The 16,264-nt window shown below is 41.4% G+C and overlaps 1 protein-coding gene across 1 annotated transcript in view; it reads left to right on the top strand.

Moving 5' to 3' along the window:
* Positions 1 to 6,486: 6,486 nt before the first annotated feature.
* The window catches only part of LOC127631178 (anthrax toxin receptor 1-like), a 96,763-nt gene continuing 86,985 nt past the window's right edge, over positions 6,487 to 16,264 (top strand). Inside the window, exon 1 of the mRNA XM_052109204.1 lies at positions 6,487 to 7,529. Within this exon, the coding sequence (XP_051965164.1) occupies positions 7,387 to 7,529 (143 nt within the window). The 5' untranslated portion in view covers positions 6,487 to 7,386. The remainder of the gene's footprint in view (positions 7,530 to 16,264) is intronic.

Raw genomic sequence — 16,264 nt, 5'->3', positions numbered from 1 at the left:
TACTATAATAAAACCAAAGTTAATTTTACCTGGATCAAACCTTTCTCTCAACTCCCGACCATCACCGTGACCAAATCACTGCGAGGAAATCAGCCTTTATATTAAATTGTATTTATTATTTTAAGCAGTATTAAAGGGATAGTTCACACAAAAATGAAAATTCCTTCATCATTTACTCACACTCATACGACTTTCTTTCTTTCTTTCTTTCTTTCCTTTTTGTCACATACCCCCATTGCCCGATTCAGGCCAGGTCTTCTCCACCTCCTGGGAACATGAGCAGGACGAGGGGAGGGAGAGGGTAGGGAGAAAGAGAGAGCTGGAGAGCCCGAGACAGAGAGAGAGAGAGAGAGAGAGATAGTGAGAGAGAACGGAGAGAGAGACATAGAAATGAAAAAGGGAAAAGAAGGGGAAAATATCTGGTTCCCGACCATGCCACCTGTCGGTCCTCTGCCACCTGCACAGCGGTCCTCAGCGATGTCGTGTGATGGCACTGGACGCTTCAGCCATCCCTTTCGGCTGCCGCTGGCACACTGCTCCAGGGCCACCAAGTCTGCTGGTCAGAGTGGATTGAGAGCTATATTAATACACTTGGTTAACATGTTGTAAGCACTATATGATAGTGTGTTGAGATCCTTTGAAAATTTGGTTCAACATTTTAGGATTCCCAGATCTCAGTTTTTTAGTTATCTATAGCTGCGCCACTTGCTCTGTACTTTTTTTGGGAATAGCATAAACCCCCCCTTAAACAGCAAATTCTATGAGAGTGGTGATTACTGCTTTTGGAAAAGGTCATGAGGCATCAGTGTATTACTCCTTGTTAATTCAGAGTCTGGGGATGGAGCCTCAACCACCCTCAAGAGGTTACAGGAGAAAGATTTAAACATGGAATTGGAGGAGGGAGAGTGGACTAGGATTCTAAAAAATTTCAAAACTGCATCTAGAGACGCAAAGGTGTGCCTTATGCAATTCAAGATTTTACAACGGTTCTATTGGACCCCCTCTAAATTGCATAGGTTTGGTCTTAAAGACACACCCACCTGCTTGCAATGCTAATCAGAGGATGGAGACATAACACATGTCTATTGGGATGGTTATTTAGTTGTTGTTTGTTTTCATATCAAATTCCAGATTAGTGAGTGGGAGTGTCCACCACCAAGTGTTATAATTTGAATTACAGTGTCATTGAGATAAACAAATTAACTCTCAAAGTGAACTGGGTGGCCCAAAAAACAGGGTTACTTTTTTGTTTGCTCATATCTTAAAACTGCATAAAGGCATTTGCACAATTTTTGGTGTACTTCTACAACATTTTTAAACAACAAAATGTCCCTGTGACATCATTGTTTGCAACAACAAGCTACAATTAAATAAATAAGTAAATAAATAGTTTGTCCCCCAAAAAATGGGGCCACATGGTATGGAGATAAAACAGTATCAAAACATCTCACAAATGCACAAGACAATCCACAAATGCACGCAACAGATCACACACACACACACACACACACACACACACACACACACACACACACACACACACACACACACACACACACACACACACACACACACACACACAATAAAGAAATGCACACAACTTAAACAAACACACAGCAATCCACATACACACAATAGATCAGCACATGCACAAGTAAATCTACAAGTGCACGTGTACATTACAACATACTTCAAAATTACATCTTGTTTAATAAAGATTTATTAGGAATGTCTTATAGTTCAAACAATATCATGGCTGATCCTTTAAATACATTATGCTCAAAATCAGTGATTGATTTAGAAGTGACACTTGAGTGAGCAAAGATATTCCAATTTACACATGGACTGCATTGATTTCTATCTTTGATTCTGCATTTGCATAGCATCCATGCATATGTTCCTCATGTTAATGTCAAGAAAAGCAAAAGGTGAGAAAATGAGGAGATTTGTTAATGTTAAATGTTCTATTGGTATTTATTTTCTGTTAGGCTGGAGTTTTGGGGGTTACCATTGTGGTGACGATTGGAATTTCTGCTTTGGCTGAGGATGGACTTTCTCTTTCAAGTGATTCTTGATTCAAGTACCGCTTAGCTCCAAAAGAAGTTGCTATCAAATTGGCAGTGCAACCGTTTCACAGTCCTTACACTTGCTCGACTGGCATATACTAATGATATGTTGGACCAACATAAGAAGTTTATTTGAAATGATGAAATTGAGTTTGACAAACCTAACAAAGTTGAGTTAAAACTGCTAAATAATAGACCTAATTTAACTAAATTATGTTGGCTTAATGAAACTGACTTAATTTGAATGATAAATTTAAACTGTGTGTAGAAACTTTTTCAAATTATATTAAGTAAGAGTAACGTCTTAATGTCTTTAGTGTGTGTTTAGGCTATTAGTATTTTTGAGTGGCTATTAGTGTTTTTTATATCATATACTATAGTTTTTAGAGAAGACTATCAACATTAACCTAACCACAGTACTGACAAGCCATCCATGGTCTTACCTAATGGCCTTATAATTACAATTGCCACTGTTAAGTAAGGGTAGAACAATGATAAACTTTTGTGTAGGCAAGTACAATTTAGATTGAAGGAATTAAAACTTCCAGGAATTATGGACAAATTATAAATCATAGGCGCGTGTGTGTGTGTGTGTGTGTGTGTGTGTGTGTGTGTGTGTGTGAGCGTGTATTTATCACTTTGTGGGGACCAAATGTCCCCATAAGGATAGTAAAACCCGAAATTTTTGACCTTGTGGGGACATTTTGTCGGTCCCCATGAGGAAAACAGCTTATAAATCATACTAAATTATGTTTTTTGAAAATGTAAAAATGCAGAAAGTTTTCTGTGAGGGTTAGGTTTAGGGGTAGGGTTAGGTTTAGGGGATAGAATATAAAGTTTGTACAGTATAAAAACCATTATGTCTATGGAAAGTCCCCATAAAACATGGAAACACAACGTGTGTGTGTGTGTGTGTGTGTGTGTGTGTGTGTGTGTGTGTGTGTGTGTGTGTGTTGCATGTTGCTGGCATGTTGGCCTTCTTAAACTGCACTCCATTGTCATAGCAATTCACTCTTTACATGGCAAACACACTGGCTTTGTGCCAATAGTTCAAAATAGATAATCAACTAGTCAACTTTGGAAAGCTCAGAGGCCACAAAACAGGATCCCTTTAGCCTCAAGGGTCACACTCCTAATTTGTTTTATATAGTATCAGCAGAATAAGTCACAGAGAATAAATTAACGGTTTGAAAGACAATAATTGTGGAAATTGGCTACACCTTTCATGTAGTTTTTAGTGTGTTCAGAACTGTCATTGAAATAGCAGGACTGGACTGATACCTGCGACACAGAACAAAGATTTACATCTTTGTGTAAAATGATTAGTGTTGGAGAGGTTTGACCAATATTTTTTTAATTTTTGTACTTGATTGGATATTGGTATCGGGTCCAGACTAAAGGCAAAATTTCATTGTAATTTTCGGTTTTGGAACACTTGAGTGTTCATCAACAATACTATTGTTACTTTCATAACTGTGTAATGTTGTTATTGTTGTTGCATAGTCTAATTATATAATTACAGTCTATATACATAATCACAAATCAAATCGATTCTGTGTATCCGTTATAATATAATTCAACATTAAAATAATCTGCTTATCGGTCATAAAAAATATTAGTTGATCCCTAAAAATCATATACTTGGTTATTTTTAAATGAAAAAAATGTATTGTAATTTTGAATTGAAAATGAATTGAATTAGACAACTGTAATAAAATAGACTGACATGGAGGCTGATGACATATGCTTTAAGTATGTACAAAAAAGTAAAGTCAAACAAGTTTTTTTGATTATCCTTGGATAGTAAAGGGTAGTGGGTATATTGGAAATAACTGCACACTGTACACAGGCACAATTTATTTTCATCTACAAAACTACATTAAATACAGTATAGTACCGTGTATGCCCTACTTGGTAAGGCTGCAGATTTACTATATTGAGAATATTGTTAACCACTGAATTTTACAATGGACTGACATAATATTGTACATATTAATTAAGTATTCTTTTCATTTTAATTTCTAAAGAATGTGGACTGTTAATTATTGTGGCAGGGCGGAGGGCGGGGCCAGGTCGTGATTCCACACACCCGGCCCCTAATCAGGCTAATCAAGCCTCAGAGAGGGATAAAGGCCGACTGGAGACTGCAGTGGGACAGAGAGAGAGATTTACGGACAGCTGTCCGACACCTTTGTGTGTTTGTCTTTTTGTTTAAGTTTTGTATTAAAATATTATTTATATTCTCAAGCCGGTTTTCGCATTCTCCTTTCCATTAATCCCTTTACACTGGTGCCGAAACCCGAGAAGGAGGAGGGACGCACCGTATTGAGTTCTCGCCGCTACCATCCAATCAAAAGGAGTAGCCGCGGCCATCCGCCGGAGGACGGAGGAGCCCGGCAGCCTGTAAGCGGAGGAACGGCTGCCGACCATGAGGGGAAGAGGGGCTCCCAACCAACCGCCTGGAGCGGTTACCGCTGCTAGGGGCGGGGGAGACCCATACCATCCACCAAAAACGTGGCGGGGCATTCCGTCCGCCAGGGGCTGGAGGACTGCCTCCGATCCACCCGGGAGGCACGGCTGTCATCTATAGAGAGTGGAGGGGTGGCCGGAGACCAAGATACAGCATATCAGAGAACCGGCAAGTAAGTGTTTTTTTTCTCTCTCTCTCTCTCTCCTCTCTCTCTCCCACTGCCGCTCCGTGTTGGCCTTTCCTTCTCTTTCCTTAAATGTTTTATTAATATGGCACGATCGCCGTTAGGGTGTGTAGGTGCCAAATTTGTTTTTGTTTCCCTCCCCCCCTCCCTCATCCAGGTAGATGGGGATGACCTGCTGGCAGAAAGCATCCACCTCCCCAGGGAAAGGGGGGGTGAGGGGGGTAATAAGTCATGCTGGGGACTCCCCGGCCTGTGAGAACGAGGGAGGAATGTGGCAGGGCGGAGGGCGGGGCCAGGTCGTGATTCCACACACCCGGCCCCTAATCAGGCTAATCAAGCCTCAGAGAGGGATAAAGGCCGACTGGAGTCTGCAGTGCGACAGAGAGAGAGATTTACGGACAGCTCTCCGACACCTTTGTGTGTTTGTCTTTTTGATTAAGTTTTGTATTTAAATATTATTTATATTCTCAAGCCAGTTCTCTCTCCTCCTTTCCATTCATCCCTTTACAATTGTACTGAAAAGTGCACAGTTGTATGTGTTTGATGATTGTCACCATCATTGTGATTTGCGTATAAAGTGTTAAGGCCTATGCAAGTGTAACGTTTGATGTGCTGGAGTGGAACACAGGAGACACAGGAGTTGAGTCTTTTAATCTTTTAATTACAAACAGAGGAGTAGAACATTTGCTGGAGTGAAAGCAAATGCTGGAGTGGAAACAAACGCATTAACAAACATATCCATACAAACATAACAATTGAAGGACTGACAAAACATGAACAAAACTGGAGAGTTTATATGCACATGGACACTAATGAGGGCATACAGGTGGGGATAACAATGAAGTGATTGGGGACAGTGGATTCTGGGAAAGGTAGTGCTGGAGAAAACTTCAAAATAAGAGTCCTTGAATACGGTGGAGACAAAGTGTGACAGCATGTCTCCATGAAAAAATTTAGTCTGAAAACGATCAGATGTTGGTCTCTGATCATTAACTAACTAGACATATAGAATTAAATGGTAGCTTATTCTACCTGTGACAATGGAACATCCCTGACTACTTCTATGGTCATCAATATGGCTCAGTGGTTGAGGCTCAGGGTTACTGACCAGAAGGTTGGGGGTTCAAGCCCCAGCACCACCAAGATGCCACTGTTGGGCCCTTGAGCAAGGCACTTAACTCCAGGTTGCTCCAGGGGGATTGTCCCTGTAATAAGTGCTCTGTAAGTCGCTTTGGATAAAAGCGTCTGCCAAATGCATAAATGTAAATGTAGAATTAAGTTTATTAAAAAGAAAATTTTACCTAATTAGATATTAAGCTTATATAGCAAGTTGTATTGATTTAAGTCAACTTTGTTCTATTTAAACAACTTTCACTCTTTAAGTTGACACACTTCTGGACAGACCGTGTTGTGACAATATTTGCATCTGAAGATATGGATTTAAACACTGGAGTCGTCTGAATTACTTTTATGCTGCTTTTATGTGCTTAAAAGTTTTGGTACCCTTTCACTTTCATTGTATGGACCTACAGACCTGAGATGTTCTTCTAACAATCTTTGTGTTCAGCATAAGAAAGCAAGTCATGCACATCTGGGATGGCATGAGGATGAGTCAATTATGAGGGAATTTTCATTTTTGGGTGAACTATCCTTTTAAGTTAGACTTACATTTACATTTATGCATTTGGCAGACGCTTTTATCCAAAGCAACTTACAGAGCCCTTATTACAAAGACAATCCCCCTGGAGCAACCTGGAGTTAAGTGCCTTGCTCAAGGACACAATGGTGGTGGCTGTGGGGCTCGAACCAGCGACCTTCTGATTACCAGATTACTAGTTATGTGCTTTAAACCACTACACCACCACCACTCCATAAGATCTGCCTAAACAAAAGAACTTCAAGACTGAGCAAAGATACAATCAAAAGCAGGGCTTATATATACACATACACACACACTCTAACAAGCCAGGCACAGGTGATATCATTGACTTAAATTCTATCATGACATTACTTTGACTCAGGACATCATACCCGAACTCATAATGGCAGGAATCTGCTGGTTAATATAGTTATTGTGATGCTACCAAGGAACAACAAATCAGTCTCATCTTCTACCACTAGATGGCAAAATAACGACCTTTATCACTGCCTTGATTTTATTCTTTGCTTTTAAAAAAAAAAGAGGATGGAAAGTTGTTTTGGAGTCAAGGGTCTGAGAGAGACAACGACTCTGCACTGTCTGGCAAAGAAACACACACACACACACACACACACACACACATTCTCAAACCACACTCCCTCCCACTCTCCATCAATCTAACAGCAACTGGGGCAGTGTGGAGAAGCGTGTCATTCTTTTTGGATGCATGTGCACATTTACATGTGTGCATTTTGTTCCTAGCAACTGGGAAATCTTTCTTAGACTAGATGAAAGACATTTTCACCTGTTTATCTAAAACATTCACTCTGCAGCCACAGGCATCAGGACACTAGAAGTTCATTTTGTTTTGTTTTTTGGGAATGGTTTCTTCAAATGAACTCCACAGGACCACTGTACAGATAATGGATTGTTAAAGAGGCCGTGGAACATTATTTTTCTTCTATGGTCACTTTTTTATTTTTATTTTAGTCCTGATTTTTGCTTTATTCAAACAGTGCTTTACAACATGTGCAGACTTTGGAGGATAGCAGTACTGCTCTGTGTCAAACTGATGGACAGTGTGAATGGAAATACAGGACTTATGCCAGACAGAGGGGTAGCGGCTTCCTCTTGCTATGGAGGTTTTGACCTCTATTTTGTACTAGACAAGTAAGTTATCCTCTTGTAACTCTTTGCTTACCAATTTACAGTTATACATATGATAAAAGCAAGGTTAGTTAGTACTATCAAAGACAGACGGTTGGCAAAAGTTACCAGGACTGAGCGCTCTAACCCATTAACCTGATTTAATATTGGTTTGTAGTCATGGAACAGTACAATACACTTAGAGTTAGGATTGATATCCATTTTAAAACAATACAACTTCATTTTGTTGGTATTTTGGGCAAGGTTCTGTTGAAAAAGTTAGAAAAGGTTTAAATGAAATGATACTTTGTGCAATAAATGTGTTCACCTTGAAGTTTTGGATAAAAAAACTGACCCAGAGATTCACTTTAGTCCCTGATTGATACATACAAGATAATTTATTAATAAATGTTGTCATTGCTTGCATCTGTACAGTGGCCACACAATGATTTGGACACTTTAAATAGTCTAGATGGCATTAAATTAAATAACAAAATGGCATGTGCAATCAAATATTGTCTCAGAGCTAATTTCACTATTTTAGGCCAGTTTTAGCTAACAGGTATCAAGGTGATTTTTAGTAGATGTATAAAGTCAGTTTCTCTCAAGTTCCTACAGGTGCCCTAACTGAGTAACCACAGGTACAGTTCATCACATTAACATTTGATAACCAGAAAGTGTTTTCATTTTTGAACAGTACATGTGTTTGTTTTATCACTTAAAAATGAACAAATGTCCTTTTTGTACATTTCTTTCCTTGAAAGTGTGCTTGTGCTATGATATATTAAAATGATATCATTTAGTTTAATATTTTGTTATCTTAAGTGTGTCCAAAAGCTTTTTGGGTCCATTGTATGTGTGTGCAAAAGAGCAATAGAAGAAATTATTAAATAGATTTTCTTGTGAACATATGTACCATCCAATTATAATGCATGAGGGGGGAAACTACATGTGAGGGGTCAATGCGGACATGCTGGCTGGGGGTGAGTGGCGCCCTCTGAGGAGAGATGACAAACATGCAGCGTTGAGCCAAAGGATTGTAAGGGAAGATATATGAAACAGCTGTTTTTTTTTTTTTTTTTTTGGAGATTGATTGTCATATTAGTCCCACACAGATAGTTTAAGTAGAAATTATTTATTTTGACATTCTAACTATAAATGTATGTTGTTTAAGTCTTGCTTAGTTTGCTTGAAAACTCACAGGCTGTTTTGCACAGTGGTGCCAAAGTTGAAAATGTAGAACAAGTACGTATGGAAAATCGATTAAACACACTTCTTTTAAACTCATCGTTACACTATGTTTACCTGGGCGCTGTATTCTTTGTACAGACAGTCTGAATGCACAGACACATATTGGATGTGGGTCATAATTTTTGTTTAGTTTCTACCAGTCTAAACTTTGGTTTTACTTGGCAACATTTCCTGAGAGTATAACCTTACAGGGATATGATCATGTTCAGGGAACATGTTTTCAAGAGATAGATCACTCAAAAATGAAAATTCTGTCACCATTTACTTTGTTGTTCCAAACCTGAATTTTCATTTTTGGGTGAACTATCCATTTACATGAAACACACACACACACACACACACACACACACACATGTTGTGTTTCCATGTTTTATGGGGACTTTCCATAGACATAATGGTTTTTATACTGTACAAACTTTATATTCTATCCCCTAAACCTAACCCTACCCCTAAACCTAACCCTCACAGAAAACTTTCTGCATTTTTACATTTTCAATAAACATAATTTAGTATGATTTATAAGCTGTTTTCCTCATGGGGACCGACAAAATGTCCCCACAAGGTCAAAAATTTCGGGTTTTACTATCCTTATGGGGACATTTGGTCCCCACAAAGTGATAAATACACGCTCACACATACACACACACACACACACACACACACACACACACACACACACACACATGTTGTGTTTCCATGTTTTATGGGGACTTTCCATAGACATAATGGTTTTTATACTGTACAAACTTTATAATCTATCCCCTAAACCTAACCCTACCCCTAAACCTAACCCTCACAGAAAACTTTCTGCATTTTTACATTTTCAAAAAACATAATTTAGTATGATTTATAAGCTGTTTTCCTCATGGGGACCGACAAAATGTCCCCACAAGGTCAAAAATTTCGGGTTTTACTATCCTTATGGGGACATTTGGTCCCCACAAAGTGATAAATACATGCTCACACACACACACACACACACACACACACACAGTATGTGTAAATCATTCCTCATGGGTAACACGGCAGTCCAGCTGTGATATTATTGTTGGAAAGATTCATACTGTTATAGTGTACAGTGAGAAACATACTGCTACATCAATTCATTTCCCCTTTACACTATTTTTTAAAGCTTTGCATATTGCAAGTCCAGTAAATCAAAAGCTATTGATTCTGATCATTATTATTTTCTTTGTCAATAAGAGTCTTTCCTGAATGAGACAATGCTGAATGTCGGTTGTTATTCCATAATTGTGCCACTACTGATACAACCATTTTTGGAAACCAGGGGCAAAGACAGACCAAATTAAAGAAAGACCCCATGAAATCACTTGATGTGAGCAGTTTTACACAGCAGAGTTACAAGATGAGTCATAAATATTTTGGATAGTTTTCACAGAAGTGAGAAGCTGTGCATTTTAAATGTATGTATGTATATATTTATATATTCTTAAAGTTAATATTGTTTCAGGAGTACAATAGCATACAGATGACCTCAAAGCTAATAAATATGGACTAAAAGACACAAAGATTCAAGTAGACGAAGCTCTGCCTGTTTGTCATTAATCTCATTATCAGCTACTTGTGTGTAATGTGCATTACATTTCCCTATGGTGTTCGTTGAATTATAAAAGCAGCTGGATTTATTTCTCAATCTCAGACAAAAGACTAAACAAAAATCTGACTAAACTTTACAATGATGATAGGGATTCAGATGCATATGAACAGGGTTACATAAATTGTAACCCGCACACACAAACACAAGACGAGACAGTCACAATGTCGGAGAAAACTGCTTTATTCCAACAAAGGCAGGCAACAGTACAAACAGGGCAAATCCAGTGAATAGGCGTCAAAGGGGAGCGTGATGTCGGAGCCGGGGAATCAGAATAGAATGGAGGGGCAAATCCGGGAGAGAGTGGTCAACAGAGCGTAGGGGGTCAAAGCCGGGGTAATAAGAATAAGAATAACAAGACGGGACTAGTGGGGAGCAAAAGACAGGGGAACAAGGGGAGCTGGCAAGCTAAGAGGAGGACAAGAGTAGTTCAAAACTAGACGAGACTAGCGGGGGGGGCAAAGACACGGGAAACTAAATACAATAACCAACGGGTGTAAAACGAATGTGCTGTGATATAAATAGGGGAACTAACGAGCGGTGCAGGTGTAACGAATAAAGGGGTGATAAGACGAGTACAGGTGAAACTAATGATCTAGTGATTGGGACGAGTGCGGGTGAAACTAATACTGGTGATAGGAAAGTGGGCATGCGAGCCCGAGGAGGGAGACCTGCTAACGAGCATGAGAGCTCGTAGGAGCAAAACGAGCGTGGAAGCTCGAGGGAGCAAAACGAGCGTGCAAGCTCGAGGGGGCGGAACGAGCGTGGAAGCTCGAGGGGGCGGAGCGAGGGAGCGGGGTTCGTGACATAAATACACCTGAAATTATAATGTACAGCATTGTGGGATAAGGTCATTGAATTCAGAGGGTGCATTTTTGCTCTGAAATGACATTTTTACTCCACTGATGGCAGGTTTAGTGTTGGGGTTTCGATTAGGGGGAGGGTTAATAAAATATCCATTGTTGTTGACTGTAATACATCATTTAAAACTAAAAGCAAACCACTCATATACCTTTTTGCACCACTCTGTGGACATTTTACACAGGAACTGGAACTCACATGTGTCCAAACGTACAACAACACTTCCAGCTTCAGCCACTAATTTAAGTCATGGAACTTTCAACCTACTGTATAGTTTTACTGTTTTGAATCACTGAATCGCTGAGTCTGGCAAAAGCTTCATTACAGTCATAATCAAAAAATGTTTAGCGGGTTTCCTTTGGGGTTGTTATGCATAAAGCCTGGTTTATACTGTACTTGATGTGTTCGCTTGTTTGCAAGAGTTAACATGTAGAAAGTGACGTCATTGCAGCTGTCACCTAGCCTAGAGCAAAGGCTCTGTTTTGCACGTCGTGCCATGCCAGATTTTGTAACCTTGCACACTGTGTTTACAGTGCTTTAATGCCACTGGAAATATTTGAGGAAAGGGGCGGGGCAGATGTGCCTGCACTTTTGAGCAATTGAAAATCTACTGCTAACTATGTTAAAAGGAAAATGTTTCACTGTAAAATGACCTGTTTCACTTCCTCGGGTGTTCTTCTTCAGGAAAAAAAGTGAGCCTTTTTATCCACTCCCATTTGTACACTGAATAAAAAGATCTAAACAATACAATAAAGTTTGGCTCCATTAATATATACCATCCATCCTATATAGCTGCTTGTCCAATGCAGGGTTGTGGGTAGTGCTGGAGCCTATCCCAGCTGCCTCATGCCGAAGGCAGGGAAACACCCACAGACACACACATTCTCTCTCACTCACACCAACAGGCAACTTAGGGTCTCCAATTATCAATGTCTTGCATGTCTTGGACTACAGGGGAAACCGGAGCACCAGGAGGAAACCCATGCAAACACAGGAGAACATTCAAACTCCACAGAGAAAGGTCCAGGACTTGAACCCGGGACCTTCTTGCTGTGAGGCGACAGTGCCACTGAGCCACCGTGCTGCCCTTAATAGATACCCAGTATAATAAAATATAATCCAAATTCTGCAAAAGTTGTGGACAGTCAAGTGTTTACGACTGTGTAACTTCACCATTTCTTCTAATAACACATATTAAGTGTCTGGGCACTGAAGACACAAGTTTCTTAAGTATTGATTGTGGAATTTTCCCCCATTCATCCATTATGCAGGTCTTCAGCTGCAAAATTGTATGAATTCTTCGTTGCGTTATTTTGTACTTTATAATGCACCACACATTCTTAATTGAAGACAGGGCAGGACTGCAAGCTTATGCAGCCATGCACTGTAATCAGTTTAGTATGTGGTTTGGCATTTGTCTTGCTGGAAAATGCAGAGACATCCCTGGAAAAGATGGCATCTGTATGGCAGCATATGTTGCTCCAAAATTTGTACATATATTTCTGCATTAATGGTGCCCTCACATATGTGCAAGCACTGATACACCACTGTACCATGACAGACACTGGCTTGTGGCCAAACCACATTCTGCCCAGATTACAAGTGTATGGCTGGGTAGACATGGTGTGGTGGTGGTGGTGTAGTGGTCTAAAGCACATAACTGGTAATCTGGTAATCAGAAGGTCGCTGGTTCGATCCTCACAGTCACCACCATTGTGTCCTTGAGCAAGGCACTTAACTCCAGGTTGCTCCGGGGGGATTGTCCCTGTAATAAGGGCTCTGTAAGTCGCTTTGGATAAAAGCGTCTGCCAAATACATAAATGTAAATGTAAATGTAAACAGAGAGTGTGGGTGCTAGATAGGCCAGTCTACAGTTCTGATCTCAGAATCAGAATCAGCTTTATTGCCAAGTATGCTTACACATACAAGGAATTTAACTTGGTGACAGAAGCATCCAGTGCACAAACAATACAGCAACAAGACAGATATAATAACAATAAAAAAAAAATTGAATAGAATTTTTTTTAATTTTTAGAAAACACAGTAGGACAATATATATATATATATATATATATATATATATATATATATATATATATATATATATATATATAAAATATACAAATTAGGGCTGTCGATTTAACGCATTAATTCAGTGCGATTAATTTTACAAAATATAACGCGTTTAAAATGCAATTAATCACAATGTGAACCCTAATAAGGAGATTCCTGAGAAATGCAAGCTTGTAGTACCACCAGTTTACTCCAGAGGGCAGTAAGTGAAACTTCAGCAGTATGAGCAACGTGCAGTTTATACAGTGAAGAAAACACTTCAGTAGGTAGAACAACACAAACATGCATTAAGTTCTTGCGTTCAAAGCACTTGAAGGAACGCAAATGCGAACTAAGGGATCTAAAGATGTGTTTAATGATTGAGTATTAAACTATATTTAACTTGACACAGTGACCTAAACATTTTATGTTTATGACACAACGCACCCGAGACATTACACAAGCATGTCTGACACAGGTGTACATTGACGGGTCCTTAAACAAGCCCTCATAATAAATCTCAAACTGATTGACAAATTCACTTGTGAAATGGATTGCTGTGAACTACGTATATGCCAATGATTGACTTATGATCAATAATATGGTAGTAAACAATACATTGTATTCTAAAGCCGTTTTTTTGTATTGTCTTATCAATGATTAACTCTTCTGCCACAAGAATGTAATGCATTTTAATTATCTGAATATTTATTATTTTTTATATATATACATATAATTTTTTAATATTTAAAGATAACTATGTATACCCTGCTCCTCAAGGATGCGATAGAGCCCGTCTCTCTAGCCGAGATGGAGAAGAGTTTCTACATCCCTTACTTCATCATACCCAAAAAAAGCGCCGGGATGCTCCACCCCAGGTGGTCCAGCTGATATGGGACCAATTCGGCAAGGCACAGATAGAACTCTTTGCCTCCCAAGACAACTCCCACTGCCCGCTCTGGTACTCCCTGACAGACGAGCTGGCACACAGCTGGCTCCAGGGGCTGCGCAAGTGCGCATTTCCCCAGTGAGCCGTCTTACATCAGTGCTGTGCAAGATCAGGGAGGACTAGGAACAGGTCATCCTGGTGGCCCCTTACTGGCCCACCTGGGCCTGGTTCTCGGATCTTATGCTCCTCATGACGGCACCTCCCTGGAAACTTCCCCTGAGGAAGGACCTTCTTTCTCAGGGACCGGGCACCCTCTGGCACCCACGACCAGACCTCTGGAACCTCCATGTCTGCCCCTGGACGGGATGCGGAAGATCTATTGGATCTACCACCTGCAGTCATAGACACGATCAACCAAGCCAGAGTTCCCTCCACCAAGAAACATTATGCCCTAAAGTGGCGCTTGTTCACGAATTGGTGTTCTTCCAGAGCCGAAGACCTGCAGAGGTGCACAGTTCGGTCAGTGCTTTCATTCCTGCTGGAGAGGCTGGAGGGGAGGCTGTCCCCCTCCACCTTGAAGGTGTATGTAGCTGCTATCGCAGCCCATCATGACGCAGTAGATGGCAAGTCCCTAGGTAAGCACGACTTGATTATCAGGTTCCTGAAAGGTGCCCGGAGACTATTCCCCTCCTGGGATCTCTCAGTGGTCCTCTCGGGCCTCCAGAGACCCCCCTTGGAGCCGCTTGATTCAGTTGAGCTCAAGGCCCTCTCCCTGAAGACGGCCCTCCTGATCGCGTTAGCCTCCATCAAGAGGGTTGGGGACCTGCAAGCGTTATCTGTCAGCGACACCTGCCTGGAGTTCGGTCCGGCACATTCTCACGTTATCCTGAGGCCGCGACCGGGCTACGTGCCCAAGGTTCCTACGACTCCCTTCAGGGACCAGGTCGTGAACCTGCAAGCGCTGCCCCGGGAGGAGTCAGACCCAGCCTTCTCATTGCTGTGTCCGGTATGTGCTTTGCGTATCTATTTGGACCGCACGCAGAGCTTAAGATGTTCTGAGTAGCTCTTTGTCTGCTTTGGCGTATGGCAGAAAGGGAACGCCGTCTCCAAACAGAGGTTAGCTCACTGGGTTGTTGATGCTATTTCTTTAGCTTATCACATCCAGGCCGTGCCCGCCCCTTGCAGGTTCGAGCACACTCTACGAGAAGTGTAGCATCCTCGTGGGCACTGGCCCATGGCATTTCCTTAGCAGACATCTGCAGAGCAGTGGGCTGGGCAACACCCAAAACCTTAGCCAGATTTTACAATCTCAGAGTTGAGTCGGTAGTGTTTTGTCAGGTCCGAGCCGGTAGAACTCGGTAACGTGGCACAACCAACCGGGTGATCTGCTTTCACACAGCGCCCTTCACCAAGTTGATCCAGTGTGCCTTCTATCCCAGGTTAGCCACTAATCATCGCTCCCTGGATGTTCTCCTCCCTGGCCTTCTGGTCTGCGAATTCAGCGGAGCAATTCACGTCCAGACCCACTACGAGTCACAGGTGCTCTGTACTGGGGTCGGGATCCACGGGCTTAGTTCCCTTTTCAGGTAAACTCCCTGTGATGTATTTCCCACGGTACGGTCCCCCTGTTGGTGGACCCGCGTTTTCCTTGGGCAGCCCCGCTGCCCCGGTCGCCGTGCTTGTAGAGTCCCCCCTCATTAGGCTGGACCTACCACCGCGCCATTTCCTATGTACGGCTTCACAACCCGCGTGGTGTATTTGCCACATTTTATCTCCCCCTAGACTGGGCAGGATGTGGCCTCCGCAGGGTCTTTTCCCCCTGAAAGAATAGGACTGGGAAAGACCGCCTTCCCTGGTGCATTTCATAGCATTAAGATAGCCCCAGCCATTTCACGTCCTATGTGAGAGACATAGTGAGAGTAAAGGCCACGGCTGCTGTGCTTGCTCCCATGCTAGTCAAGTAGCACCTGTTCCCTCCCTCAGGGGTGCGGGGAACCTAAGGTCTGTATGTGACATCTCTTTGGGGGCATTGGGGAGGGCTACGTGCAGCTGACACAGGTGCCTCTAGCCTGCAGTAGCCTGCTTGCACCT

The sequence above is a fragment of the Xyrauchen texanus genome, chromosome 37 (assembly GCF_025860055.1).
Source record: "Xyrauchen texanus isolate HMW12.3.18 chromosome 37, RBS_HiC_50CHRs, whole genome shotgun sequence".
Taxonomy (NCBI): domain Eukaryota; kingdom Metazoa; phylum Chordata; class Actinopteri; order Cypriniformes; family Catostomidae; genus Xyrauchen; species Xyrauchen texanus.
The sequence above is the reverse complement of the archived record's forward strand: the minus strand, read 5'-3'. Positions and strand labels throughout refer to the sequence as shown.